The following is a 13,750-nucleotide window of genomic DNA, read 5'->3' on the forward strand; positions in this document are numbered from 1 at the left end:
CTAGCTTCCGGTCGGAGGTTGTCTTGCAAATCCCGAACGTGTGTTTCCACAAGGGAGACAGCCCCAAACTCACTTTCTGAAACCTGCCTCGCGTCGGTTGTGAGTGGGCTCGAGTCCGACGCTGCGGTCGGGGCAGCCGGGCCCGAGGGCAGCTGTTGGCAAGTACGGGACGGTGTGTCTTCCGGAACGGAGGCGGCGGGCACAGGCTGTTTCCGGAGGGTCCTAGCCCGTCGCTGCGCCGCGCCCCGCCCCTCGCGCGGCCACGTCTCCGTCGGAGCAGCCCGGCTGGCGGCCGCCTAGGCTTCCGCAGCGCCGGGTGAGGGTCGCGGGGAGGCGCCCGGCCCGGGAGCCCGGCCCGGGAAGGGCGCAGGAGCGCCGGGGGGCCGCGGCACGGTCGGGCGGAGGCCAGGCGGCGGGCGAGGGGTGACGGGGCCCGGGCGGCCGCGGAGGGTGACCGCGGCTCCACCTGGAGCGGCTCCGCCCCGCGTTGGTCCTGCAACTCACCGTTGGTAGCCTCGGGGCCTGGAAGCCGGCCTGTGCGGCTGTTAGCGGTACTGGCTTCGGAGATGGGCGCACAGCAAGCCGTTCGGAAGCGCTGTCTGCGCGTAACGGGGCGAGATCTAGTGGAGCTACCCACAGCTGCCCAGCAGCTGCACCAGAGTGTCAGCCTCTGGCCTTTTGCAGTTCTGCCAGGATGACAGACGTGACACGGGGTCGGGACATTCGTGCGGAGTTGGGTTTAGAGTCCGCGTAGCTGCTTGCCTCTCCTTCCGCCTCGATTCCATTTAGCTTCTGGGTGCCTAGAGGGGCTTCACCCTTGCAGTGAGATTTCCTAGAGGAGCCGGGCCAGGCACGGTCACTAGTGTGGAGCAGGTGAACAGCTCGGCCTCATCCAACAGATAGTTGCTGAGTGTGAGTCGTGTGACAGGCACTGTTGATTGCAGGTTCTGGGACACGTGGGTGGAGTTGTGCGGGATCCCTGCCCTCCCTGAACTCACATTCTAGTGGAGCGACGGGGACAGTAAATGAAGAAGTAGTATGGGGTGCTGCTTGGCGTGGGTCTGTGGGAAGGCCCGTGGGGAGTGGTGACTTTTGGGCCAAGGCCTCTATGACCAGCAGCCAGTCAGGGAAAACTGTGGGATGAGAGTGTTTCAGGCAGAGTGAGCAGCAGTGTGATGACCCTGAGGGACGACGAGTGACTTTGGTAAAGAAGTAGTGTGTCAAGGGCGTAAGGAAAGAGGAGGAAAGTGGCGGGGTCGAGGATGCAGTGTAGGGAGGAGCCGGATGGTACGCGGCTTCCTAGTTCATGGTAAGAGGTTTGGGTTCTTGACAGTGTGATTGAAAACTGAGACCTAGTGAAGCATGTACAGGTGACTCATGCGTTTGATTTTTTTTTTTTAATTGTTCCTTTACTATTGCCAGCATAACCCTTTCCTGGAGAAGTAGCTTTCAGTTAACATACCTCGAATGGCAAGAAAAGAGAAGAAAACTCATCTGACATTACTCAGATTCAAAAGTAGCTTTTTTTTCTTTTCTTTTTCTTTTTTTTTTTTTTTTTGGCCAGTTGCCTTTAGCGGTGTGCATTCTGCTAAGTGTGAGAATATCTTCTAATTGACTTTACTATCAATTTTGACGAGCAACAACTGAAGGGAAAAGAACACATAACAGCTACCATTTATTGAGGGCATGGGACAGACCCTGTGCCTTGTTGCATTTAATCCTGGCAAAACTTTGTATTCTGTTTCTCATCATGTTCCTGATGAGGAAACTGGCTAAGAGTGGTTATGAAACATGCCCATGACCTTACTGCCGGGGGTGGAGGAGTCAGGACTGATGCGGGAGCCTACGCTTTACGTGGCATTGCTGTACAGGGACAGAGGCCTGCCGGCTTTTCACTTTGTGTGTCAGTCCCTGTTTACTTGTGTACTTGTGGTTACTAGCGTGGCCTCAACTAGATGCTGTCTTCTTAAGGAAATCCTGTTTTATGTTTGGCCTTGCTGTTTGTTTCCAATTGCCAGTAGAAACAAACAAGGTGGGGTAGATGGAGCTGTTCGCGTGTATATCGCAATCATGGGAAGTTGAAGTCCTAGAAGTGCCTGAGACGATTTTCTTGGCATGAAGTCCTTTGATGCAGATGGCGTGAATTTAGAGTTATGAGCATTTTGTGAAGTTGTGATAACTGTCTCTTCCCTCCAGGAAACACAGCAGAATGCAGGTAGTCAAAAATGGTAATGTGATAAAACTGATATTAAAAAAATTTTTTTTTTAATCACGAATTGGGGGGCACCTGGGTGGCTCAGTCGGTTAAGCATCCAGCTCTTAAAATGTATGTGTATGTATGTATGTATGTGAAAAAAAAATTTTAATGTTTATTTTTTAATGCTTTTTTATTTATTTTTTGAAGGAGAGAGAGAGAGAGAGAGACAGAGCTTGAGCGGGGGAGGAGCAGAGAGAGAAGGAGACAGAATCCGAAGCAGGCTCCAGGCTCTGAGCTGTCAGCACAGAGCCCGATGCGAGGCTCAAACTCAACAAACCGTGAGATTAGACCTGAGCCTAAGTCAGACGCTTAACCAACTGAGCCACCCAGGCGCCCCCCTATATATATATTTTAATGTTTGTTTATTTTTGAGAGGGAGACAGAGAGCAAGCAGGGAAGGGGCAGAGAGAGAGGGAGACACAGAATCCAAAGCAGACTCCAGGCTCTGAGCTGTCGGCGCAGAGCCTGACATGGAGCTCGAGGTCACCACCCTTGAGATAATGACCTGAGCTGAAGTAGCATCCGACTGCTGATCTCAGCTTAGGTCTTGACCCTGAGGTCATGCGTTTGATCCCCATGTTGGGCTCCACACTGGGCATGAAGCCTACTTAAAAAAAAAATCACGAATTGGAATTCATGTTCCTAATAACCGCTTCCTTGGGATGTGCCCCTAGAAGTCTGACCCTTCTCTCTGCCCTGTTTTTGTGAGCACTGAGGTAGTGAGACCCTGACCGACTGAGTCCTGCTAAGTAAAGTATACTGGAGCCTGAGGACAGACACAGATGCCAGCTTATTACCTACAGGGAGATGTCACTTCAGCGGAGGCTGCTCTGGGCCTTCAGTGAGTTGTGCTGTCCGGCTCCAGGAGGAGCTGCGTGTGCATGGGAGCCATGTTTATGAGTTGCCAGAACGTGTCACAGTCCCAGGGTCTCATGCTGTGGAGGGCTGCGTCGTCCACCTCTGGAGCGGCGTAGGACCTCTTGGGACTCAGCAGGGTTTTTGTTTAGCAAGAAGTTCACATAAAGGGCGTTAAGTGAGTGGAGTACGTGATGGCACTGGGCTCAGACAGCCTGGCGCGTTCGTCTCCGCGTTTGCTTCATCAGTGGAACGAGCATCTCAGCAGACCTCCTCTTGCCCGGGTCCGGCATCGTCACGGCCTCAGGCCATTCTCCTCAGCAGCTGCTGGGCTGCCCCTGTGCCTTCCCTGCTCTGCCGGGCCGTGTTGTGTGTCCAGCAGATGAGGGAAGTCCGGCTAGCTGCCTGCTTGGGTTCTCACCCAGGGGACATTGCTTATCTGGGGTGTGGCCACTACCTGCTGCTCTCCCAGGGGCATTCTTTGTCTCACTGGAACGGTAGCTTCCGAGGGGTTTCAGTTGGAATAGTCAGAGTTGTTCTGTATTTGAAGAGGCAGTGTTGATGCTCAGGATGCAAACACTGTATTGTTCTGGAACCACTAGCTTGGTTGCTAAGGGGTGGAACTTGGCAGCGCCAAAGATTGAAGTTACTAGCCCGTGTCGAGCGTCACTCGGAGTGGGGGATGTTCGAGGGGGAAGGGCCGACTGGGAGCGGTCGTTTCTGCTTCCGGGGCTCTTGCTGCGTGGAGGAGATGCACACACGCCCTTCTGCAGTGAGCTTGCACACGGGGTGTCTTGGTGGCAGAAGGGAGTGGGCCAGGCACTTTACCTGAGGCCCCGCAGGACTTCGGAGCAATGTGTAATGGTGGATGTGGAAGGGCCCTTGGGCATTTGCCTGGTGGTCAAGGGGACGGGGCCCCCACGGCAGAGGGGCCAGCTTCTGCCTGAGCAGCACTCACCTGTCATTGTTGCCCTTGCAGGCACCACGGGGCGGGGGCAAAGACATTGCAGAGCAAAATGCAAACGTTTTCTTCTGTTAAGGAACTTGCGAAGAGGGCCAGCACGTACAGCGTGCCCTGGCAGTGACCTCTGATCCCACGTTCCACTGTATGTGTTGGTACCCATTCTTGCAGCGGCGAGCCTGTGATGAAGGGGACGGCCTGGCTGGCCTTTTGCTGACGTGCCTCGCCTTGCTTCGTGGGCGTCTTACCTAAGGATCAGCTGTCTGCAGTAGCCAGGGGAAGGCCTGGTGGACAGTATTTGCCATGGAGCCAGGACCCTGTGGAACAGTGATTTTTGGAGGGGCCTGTAGGATGTGCAGGGACAGGTGTGGAGCCTCCAAGAGCTCGTGTGTCTATCCCCCTGCCCTGGGAGGTCTTTGAGGGTGAAAGAGGGTACTGATTACTGCAGAGACAAAAACAGCATTGAGAACTCATTGCAGACAGGATCGTCGGCCAGCCTCAGTAGCTCCCTTCATTTCTGTGATCCGGAATTTGGTTCAGTCTTCAAATATGTGCACAAACGAGCCACGGAGCCACACTGGCAGCCAGCGCTTTTCAGTTAGCTGGTTGGTACGCATTCTATCAGTGGTCCTTTCTAGTACAACCCTCGTGCTGGTTCTACGCGTGGCGCTAGACTGACCTTTTCATCTTCTTACCGCGCGATTACTCAGCCATAGCATCTTTGGCCTGTAGGTGCCAGACGGCAGAGTGGAACGTGTCGTTCTTAGAGCTGCTAGCCAGACACTCGTGGGTTTACACGGGGGATGCTGCCGTCACTAGTCACTCGATGCCTGGGTGTGCCAGGCTGTGTCGACCACCAGTGAGTGGGTGCCTCTTCCTGGGGGACGGCAGGAGAGGACTGTGGCAAGAGAGGCACACCTGCCTTCTGCTGTCGAGTCAGCACCAGCCCCTCCATGTGTGGGCCACTGCTCAGGCTCTTGTCTGAGATGTCTGTGTGGGATTTGGAAGCTGGAGAGGGAAGTCACGTCACTTTTTGTCCTGAAACTTGTGAGACTCAGAACAGTATGTAGGATGACGTGAAACTTACCATGTAGGGAGTAAATGCCAGCATCTCTGCAGAATGGATAGTGGCTCACACCTTCCCTGCTGACGAGGAACAGGTTATGAATATCCTCAGTACACTTCAAAAATGGTAACCAGTTGCCAAACCTGGGGCAAAGTTTTGCCCCCTTGAACTTAGCCTAGCAGGTTGAGCTAAAAGCTAATCCTGACAGAAATGAAGGACGAAACTGATCACCTGCCCCGAGATGCCTTCTCTGGACCCCGATTCCACGTCCTCATCTCTCTGTGCTTCCCCTGACACAGCCTAGGGTTGCCATGTTCCGTGAACTCCGCCACCATGCCAGGCCTGGGAGGGGAGCTTGCCCCGTGAGTGCTCGGGCCCACGGGTCCAGGGCAGAAGTCACTGGCCACGCGTGGCTATTTAACTCAGATTTCTTAAATTTAAACAAGTAGCTTAATTCCTCAGCCTCCCAAGGCCTGTCCCTGCGAGGGGCTATACGTGGGGCTCAGGTCCGGTTACAGAGTGGCTCTGCCCTGGCGCCAGCTGGTTCCCTTCGGGAATGGGCCCCGGTGTGGTGGGTCAGCACTTTACCCTCAAACCTAGCATATTGTAGGTACTCAGGAGTTATCTGTTGAATGAATAAACCTGTTTATTACATGGATGTGAATCGGGAGCCAAATGTTAGTCTTGCAATTGTTACTTCAAATCTGACAAATGAGGTTTCATGATGCCTTCTTTCTCTTTTCCCTCCTGTCAGGTATCATGATGTTATTGGGTTTGATTTCAAGCCACTTATGAGACTGGACGTCTTCCCAAAATGGACGGCCTAGTGCGGGTCTTCCCAGGAGCCCCGGGCTGCTGCTAATGGCCGAGACCGAACCCGCCCGCAGCCCGCTTGCAGCCCCCGAGTGTCGGTCCAGCCTGTGCCGTCCTGACCATGGACAGAGTGCCGGCCGGACCCAGCAGTGGCACCCCAGCTCACCCCGAGGCCCTCCCAGAGCCCCCAGGGTCACCGGTGCCACCTGACCAGTGGGCTGACGCCCCGTGTAAGTCGCCGGTTACTCTGTGCTGCTGACGCTTTGCCTTTAGACAGGAGGCGGCGGATCACCTTGCATTTTGGAACAAGACTGTGGTGCTTCAGACCGTAATGAACTTTTCGTCCAGAGTTTGTTTTTACTGATCCTGTGAGCGCTTTTTCTTAGTTGATGCCAACTTTAAATCACGTGCCGGGCGTGTCAGACCGAGAGCTGCCCGCTCTCTGCTCCGGCAGACGCGCCAGCACCGGTCTCCGTAAGGGTTCTGTAGTGGTACCTGCCTGGCATCTACCTTTAGGATACACAAACGGTGCGGGAGTGATCCAAGGTTATTGGATCACATTGGCAGGTTAGCTAATGGGTTCTTCATTCATCAGAAGTACAGGGTGAATAATTTACTCGGTTGTGAGGCCCCTTCCTGTTTAGGGGGGTCAGTGCAATGTGTCAGTGCAAAGTTGTAGGTATTGATGTACTCATTCGCTAGGAGAAATTGCATTTTCCTCTTGCAAAATGATGTTCGGGCACCCGCTCCTTCAACAGCAGGCAAGGCTGCTAACAGCAGGGGCCCGAGACCAAGGATCCAACGGTGGGACAGACAGGGAGCCGGCTCTTAGATCCGTCACTGAGACAGTGAACCCTCGAGCAGGGCCTTGTTCGATCTCGTTTCACTTTCTTCTCGTGTAAGTGGAAGATTACTGGTGCCTGCACCCTTGGGTGGTCACGAGGGCTGAAAGAAATGGTACACAGGTCCTCAGACACAGTAGGAAGTGCTAGTGGCCCTTGTTTGTTATTGTTTCATCATCTTTGTTATCTATCTGCAGTTTGGCTTGTGTTTGGGAACAATGGTCTTTTTTTGGCCTTTTAGATTTTTCTTTTTTAATGTTTGTTTATTTTTGAGAGAAAGAGAACATGGGAGAGGGGCAGAGAGGGGGCACGGAGGATCCAAAGTGGGCTCTGCACTGACAGCAGAGAGCCCAACAGGGGGCTTGAACTCACAAACCAAAAGATCGTGACCTGAGCTGAAGTCGGATGCTTAACCGACTGAACCCTCCAGGCGCCCCTCTGTTAGGTTTTTTTAAAAGTGTTGGGGCGCCTGGGTGGCTCAGTCGGTTAAGCGTCCGACTTCAGCTCAGGTCACGATCTCACGGTCTGTGAGTTCGAGCCCCGCGTCGGGCTCTGGGCTGATGGCTCAGAGCCTGGAGCCTGCTTCCGATTCTGTGTCTCCCTCTCTCTCTGCCCCTCCCCCGTTCATGCTCTGTCTCTCTCTGTCTCAAAAATAAATAAACATTAAAAAAAAAATAAAAGTGCAATATAATGCTTAAAAAACTACTTTGTCATATAAACAGGAAGATGTAGAGACTCTTCCAGGTCTGTAAGCTCCTCAGAATGATAATCTAGTATCTGAAATGCAGGCTCCCCTTCCCCCTCACCCAGCATGGACCCAAAGGGTTGTTTGAGTAAGAATTGAGGTCAGGTCAGGATTGTGGTCCGGTCTCCTCACTGTTGCTTTGAGCCTGTGGTGCCCCATTTGTATTCTGTTTTTCCTCTTGGGGAGGCATGACAGTGAGTAGCTGTATTGGTTGGGCCTCACATTTCAAGTATCAGAAACCCATTTTGAATTTGCTTGGGTAAAGGGGAGTTCCCTGGATTCATACCGGGTACATCGTGGGATCCAAGTGATGTGGATCCCCATAGGAGGCTGAGGCCTTGCTGCACTTAGGTACCTTTGGAACCACACCCAGAGACCCCTGGATCCTCCTTCCCTCCCTCCAGGCGCCATCTTGGTTCTTGACTGCCGACTGGCTCCCCCACCAGGGTGAGGGGGCAAGGAAGGTAAAAATCATTTAATTGTAAGAAGTCTTTTTTTTTTTTTCCTTTTGACAAGGAAATAGATTTTAGTTAGTGTATGACAAATCCACATGTAATAATGTTAGCGGTGAAACTGAGCTTGCTATGTGCATGTATGGTCATCACTGGTTAAACTTGGGTGTTTATCTAACAACTGTCGATCAAACAGTAGCACAGTCTCTTTGTCCTCAGATTCTGACTCTGTGCTCAGCTTTGCCATAAGTGTTCTGATCAGTTAATCTACGTCTTTACCTTAGATTTCTCGTTTTGGAGGATACGCTTATGCTTTGAAATGACTTTGGAATTATTCCTTTGTAAATGTGAGGCATGACTAATCAGCCCTGTGTCACCGGTGTCTGTTAGAAACATTATCAGCTGTGTTTTCAGCATTTATTTTCCTTTGCTGTTTTTTAAAAGCAGACTTCCATAAGATTTCTCATTGGTCTTGTTTAAAAAATTTTTTTTCAAGTTTATTTATTTATTTGGAGAGAGAGAGAGAGAGAGAGAGAAAACGAGTGGGGAGGGGAGGGGCAGAGAAAGAGGGGGAGACACAGAATCCGAAGCAGGCTCCAGGCTCCGAGCTGTCAGCACAGAGCCCGACACGGGGCTCAAACCCACAAACCATGAGATCATAACCTGAGCCAAAGTCAGATGGTTAACCGACTGAGCCACCCAGGTGTCCCTCATTGTTTACATGAGAAGGAAGATTACTACTTAAATTCCACAAGCACTGGGCGGAGGGTGAGGGTGGTCCACGGATGAGGGTGTCTGGCCCTGGCAGGCGAGCAGCTGTCCGATCCCCACACCCACGTGAGGAGAGCCCGGCCTGCTCTGCCGCCAGAGTGAACGGTCTCTTAGGACATTGGAGATGGCTCGTGCTCGCACGTCTGGAGTCTCTTCTGTCCCGTCTTCTCTGCATGTCTGAAATGCAGCTGCGTCTCGTGGTTGACACTGTGATGGCTCAGCACACTCTCTCTTGCAGGTGCCAGTGTCGAGGCCCATAGAGCCGCAGATGGAGGGCGAGGCCTGGATGGACCTGGCAAGGGGGACACCTGTCAGAACGGGCCGACGCCACTCTTCCCAGACCCTGCATCGCCTCTTGGTCCCGCCACGAGCCCACTGGGTCCCGAGGCCTCTGCAGGTGTGGCTGATTTCCATGACAACCTAAGGAAGTCTCAGGGGACTGGTGCTGAGGGCAGTGTTAGAAAAGAAGCTTTGCAGTCCCTCAGACTCAGTCTTCCTATGCAAGAAACACAACTGTGTAAGCATCCGTTCCCGCCGGCTCCTCCCTGCCCTCCCCTTCCTCCTGCGGCGCCCCCGTCGCTCCCCACCCTCCAGACACGCTCACTGCTCGTCCCTCTGTCTTCACCGGTCTGTCGCTGTGGTGGGTTGTGCGTGTTGCGTGCAGCTCCATTTTGGAGAGAAGCGGCGTTCCCTCGTGGTCACGCTGAGGGTGCGGCTCAGGGTCTGGGCTCGAGGGACTGTGCACGGCATGTCTTACGCTGGACGGTGAGCAGACAGTGGGGAGTTAAACTTCAAAATCTTTCTTCTATGAATCATTTTAATGAGCGCTTACCCCTGGGGACCCAGGGGCAAACAGGTCACAAACTGGCAGACTGTGAACCCTAGAAACGTCCAGGCCTCTTTCCAACACGTTTTTCCTCCACAGACATACATAATTTTACATAAAGGGATCGTACCACACACGCTGTTTTTCCTCTCCTTCCCCTTCAGTACCTCGTTCCCTCCCCTCCAAGTAAGCCACATTCTCACATGACCCTTCACGGGCCTCTAAACAGCCAGGTTTCGGGTGTTTTTGGTCGTTTTTTACAAAGGGAGTCAATTGTAGCATCCTGTGTTTTCCGTAGTGCTATGTGGAGGTCGCCCCAGGTTGTCTGATGCGACTCCATGTTCTTGCTTTTGAGGCTGGTCGGGGCCCCGTGCGTGGCCGGGTGGGTCTCCACTTCTGTTCGTTGGCCGGAACCCCTGGCGCTGGCAAGAGCGCCCTGGCGCCCGTGGGCACGGTGTCGCCGCTGTAGTTTCTGTAGGCTCTGTCCCAGGAGTGCAATTCCTGGTCAGAGGTGGGGGCGTCTTTACCTCCGTCATGCAGAGGCCTGTGGCCGCTGAGATGTGACCGTGAGATGACGTGGCCCCCCCTGCACGCACAGGCCCTACTGTCACTCTCGCCACCGGCTGGGCGGCTGTGCCCGGAGGCGCTGTGCTCCTTATGCTTCCCTGATCACTTGGGCACTCTTCACCTGCTGGCCATTGGGTCGTTTCTCTGAATTGTCTGCTGATTTGTTTAGCCCATTTTTCTTTTGGATTGTTTGCCCTTTTCTCCACAGACGTTATTCTGCTAGGGCTGCAGCGTCTTTATACAAATTCTGTACATTTAGGGCAGGCGCCTGGCTGACTCAGTCTGCAAAGTGTGCAACTCTTGATCTTGGGATTGTGAGTTCCAGCCCCACGTTGGCCATAGAGCTTACTTAAAATAAATTTTAACTGTCAACACTAAAGTCCAGAGATGCCATATAAAAGTGTGGATTCTTGACCGTAGGGATTTGTGAGCCCTAATGCCAGGTGCTCACTTGGTGAGTGTGTACCCGACCCTCAGTCTGCTGACTTGGGGGCTCCCTGCTTGAGGCCATAGACACCTAGGGTTTTCCCACATGGACCCCTGAGCCTTGTGAAAACTACTAGATCTTTTCGGTGATAAGCACACACATTAGTGGTAACTCGGTGAGTTCCTAGCGATGCTCTTGGCCTGTGCTCAGGTCTGAGGGATTATGGAAGACAACGGCTGCTGATCTCCTCAGAATCCACATCTGAAGATGATGCGGTCTATAAAGTGGTTAAATTGTGACATTTTCCTGCTCTCAGCGCAGCAGCCGACCCTGCCTGTGTGCGTGGCGGCGTGCTGTGTACACGTCTACACGTCTGCTGTGTGTGAAAGAACCCTGGGGCCATTGTGCCTTTTGCTTTCTATTCAGCCCTTTTATTACCCAAAATACAGATTGGGGTTTTGAGATATTTTAAAATCTGTTGTTGGCCCCAAAAGTTGTCATTTCCCCTTCTGTCCTCGAGCACGGCCCCTGCCCTGGAGCCGCCTCTGTCAGGAAACTGAGGTAACCAGCCCCAGGCCTCGCGGGGACACCTGCGTGGCCTTCACTTTCAGGTGAGTCCCGAATGCGTCCCTGTGACAGTGCTTTTCCCTAGTGAGTAACCTCCGAGCACTGCTTGTATGAGAACCTTCTGATTTTGCAAAGCTGTACTGTAACATGACTCACTGTAGGGACTGAGACGAGCTGTGGGTCAGATTGTGTCCCTAGATGGAACCATGTGAAGAAGGCGTGTCTGGTGACCGTGGCCACATGCCAGGGTGGCTCACGTCCCCCGTCCCTGGGCCCCCTCCGTCGGCACTGCTCTCTGTGTGCGCCTATGTTTAGTCACAAGCGTGGTCGGAGCCAAGTGGGAGCTGAGGGTCCCTGAACCTCAGAACATCGGCTCTGGCACTGACTTCAGATTTACTTCTCTTGTTACTACAAGTCCACGGGTGACCTGTGTCCGTTTTCCCAGCTGGACACCTCTAGGGAACTGTGAGCACAGACCCTGTGCTCGACCGGTGAGTCTTTGACCGGGCACGTCTGGTCTGCGGTCGGTGTCCGAAGCTCACGATTGTCTCCATCTGGAAATAGCTCTTTCAAACTGGACGGCTGTGTGTTGTTTGGAGCTAAATCATATTTAATTGGTAGTTGAATGGGAAGAGCCAAGCCACTGTTCTGGTTTGTCCTCTGTGCCCTCGTGCGTCACGAGTCACTAAGTGGTCGTTCCTCCACGGCAGGTTCAACAGAGGCTTCCCTGCCCCTGGAGAAGGAGGAGCAGGTCCGGCTTCAGGCTCGGAGACGGCTCGAAGAACAGCTCAAACAGTACCGGGTGAAGCGCCAGCAGGAAAGAGTGAGTCTCCTTGTGTGTGTGTGTGTGAGAGCATGAGCGGGGGAGGAGCAGAGGGAGACAGAGAATCCTAAGTAGGCTCTGTGCCCAGCACAGAGCCTGACGCGGGGCTCTATCCCACGACCCTGGGATCATCCACACTCCCCTTCTCAAGGGCCTGTCCACACTCTATCTTCTAGAGGCCTGTGTGGTTTCATGCAACATTAGGTGATTAATATGTCAGGAGTTCAGTGTAGGATTCTAAATGTGAAATTTAGCATCACTCTTTGTCTTAAAAAATTATATAATATACACATAACACGGGTGGTTTAAAAGTTTTTTTTTTTTTTTTTGACACACACACACACACACACACACACACGAGTGAAGGGGGAGGGGCAGAGAGGGAGAGAGAGACTCCCAAGCAGGCTCCAGGCTCTGAGCTGTCAGCACAGAGCCCAACATGCGGTTTGAGCCACAAACTGTGAGATCATGACCTGAGCCGAAACCAAGGATCAGATGGCTGAACCGGCTGAGCCACCCAGGTGCCTCATAACTGGTGGTTTAAATGGAAGGATACTTTTGGGGGCTTCTGGCTGGCTCAGTCAGAAGAGCATGTGATTCTTGATCTCAGGGTCATGAGTTTGAGTCCCATGTTGGGTGTAGAGATTACTTAAATAAATAATAACTTTACATGGAAGGATACTTTCTTAGCCCTCAGTAACATACCCGCTCTCAAAGTGATGGAAACAGGCACTGTGTCTGTCACACGCTGGTCTGACCAAGTTATGATCCCTGCTTGCTCAGAAGCGAGGAAGGCAGGGTGGCCGCAAGATGCTGGGGCAGGGCCAGCTGGGGCAGAATGCAGCCTGGGGAGGCGCGGTCCGGTGTGAGGACCGGAGTCTCAGTCAGTCCCCACGGCCTGGCGCCGCACGGCTGTCACCGAAGCTTAGAGCTGAACGTCTGGCTGCACTGGGGTCCGCGGCTGCCTGTGTGAGTGCAGAGGCCCGTGTGTGCGGCGTGTGACGTGCTCACGGCCAGTCAGCACCACCTGTCTGCGTATCCATGACTGCAGGAGAGGTGTTTTGAGGTTGGTTCAGACTGGGAGAATCTGCCAGACCTCATCGTGGGTTATGGGGGGAGGTCCACGTGAAGGGGCCTAGGATCATCTCAGTAGCTGCTGAAAAGGTGTTTGTGAAAAGTCAAAATACGCAAAACAGGTGAACAAAAACTACTGGAGGAGAAACAGAAGGGTATTTCTTTAGGAATATTTCGTTTACGTGAGGAGCGTAGTTCAGACGTCATCCTCACATGGCGTAGATGATGAGAAGCTCTCCATGCTGCCTTCCTCCCTGTGTCCTGAGTGCAGAGTGGGGGCCGCCTCGCCCTATGCAGTAGTCTACCCGCATTTCCTTAACCAACCTCGTGGTCAGCATTCCGGTTGTTGCTACATTTTTGAAATTGCAAACAATGCCGCAGTGAACGTTTTGCGTCTTGGTTATATTCTCGTGGGCAAATCGTTGACTTTCACATTATCGGGAGAAGGCTTTATGTATTTGTTAGTTGGATATTCAGTGTGCTCTGGCTAGGCTGGACTGGTTTATACCCCCGTTAGCAGGGATGAGACTGTGAGTGTTGGCCATCCTTGGCAACGTTAAAACAACAAACACTGAGCTTTTGTCCTCCGACGGGTGAAAACAACAGTACCTCCTGTCGGGGAGCACCTTTTACGTGTTAGTTGTTTGCGTGTTTGTGTCAGTCTTTGTTCATTTTTCTTTTTTTTTTTTAAAGTTCATTTATTT

The 13,750-nt window shown here is 52.8% G+C and overlaps 1 protein-coding gene across 5 annotated transcripts in view; it reads left to right on the forward strand.

Moving 5' to 3' along the window:
• GOLGA3 (golgin A3) overlaps positions 1-13,750 on the forward strand; it is a 43,535-nt gene continuing 29,785 nt past the window's right edge. Inside the window, exons 1-4 of one of the 5 annotated variants that reach the window (XM_053901848.1) lie at positions 1-162; positions 5,894-6,182; positions 9,001-9,279; positions 11,860-11,972. In XM_053901848.1, coding sequence (XP_053757823.1) covers positions 6,074-6,182; positions 9,001-9,279; positions 11,860-11,972 — 501 coding nt within the window. In that variant the 5' untranslated portion in view covers positions 1-162; positions 5,894-6,073. Of the gene's footprint in view, positions 163-186; positions 317-351; positions 913-5,893; positions 6,183-9,000; positions 9,280-11,859; positions 11,973-13,750 lie in introns of those variants that run through there. The other 4 variants (XM_053901846.1, XM_053901850.1, XM_053901847.1 and 1 more) reach the window with 4 other exon arrangements.

This window comes from Panthera pardus, unplaced genomic scaffold, assembly GCF_024362965.1.
Source record: "Panthera pardus isolate Hobbes unplaced genomic scaffold, ASM2436296v1 HiC_scaffold_14, whole genome shotgun sequence".
NCBI classification, from domain to species: Eukaryota; Metazoa; Chordata; class Mammalia; order Carnivora; family Felidae; genus Panthera; species Panthera pardus.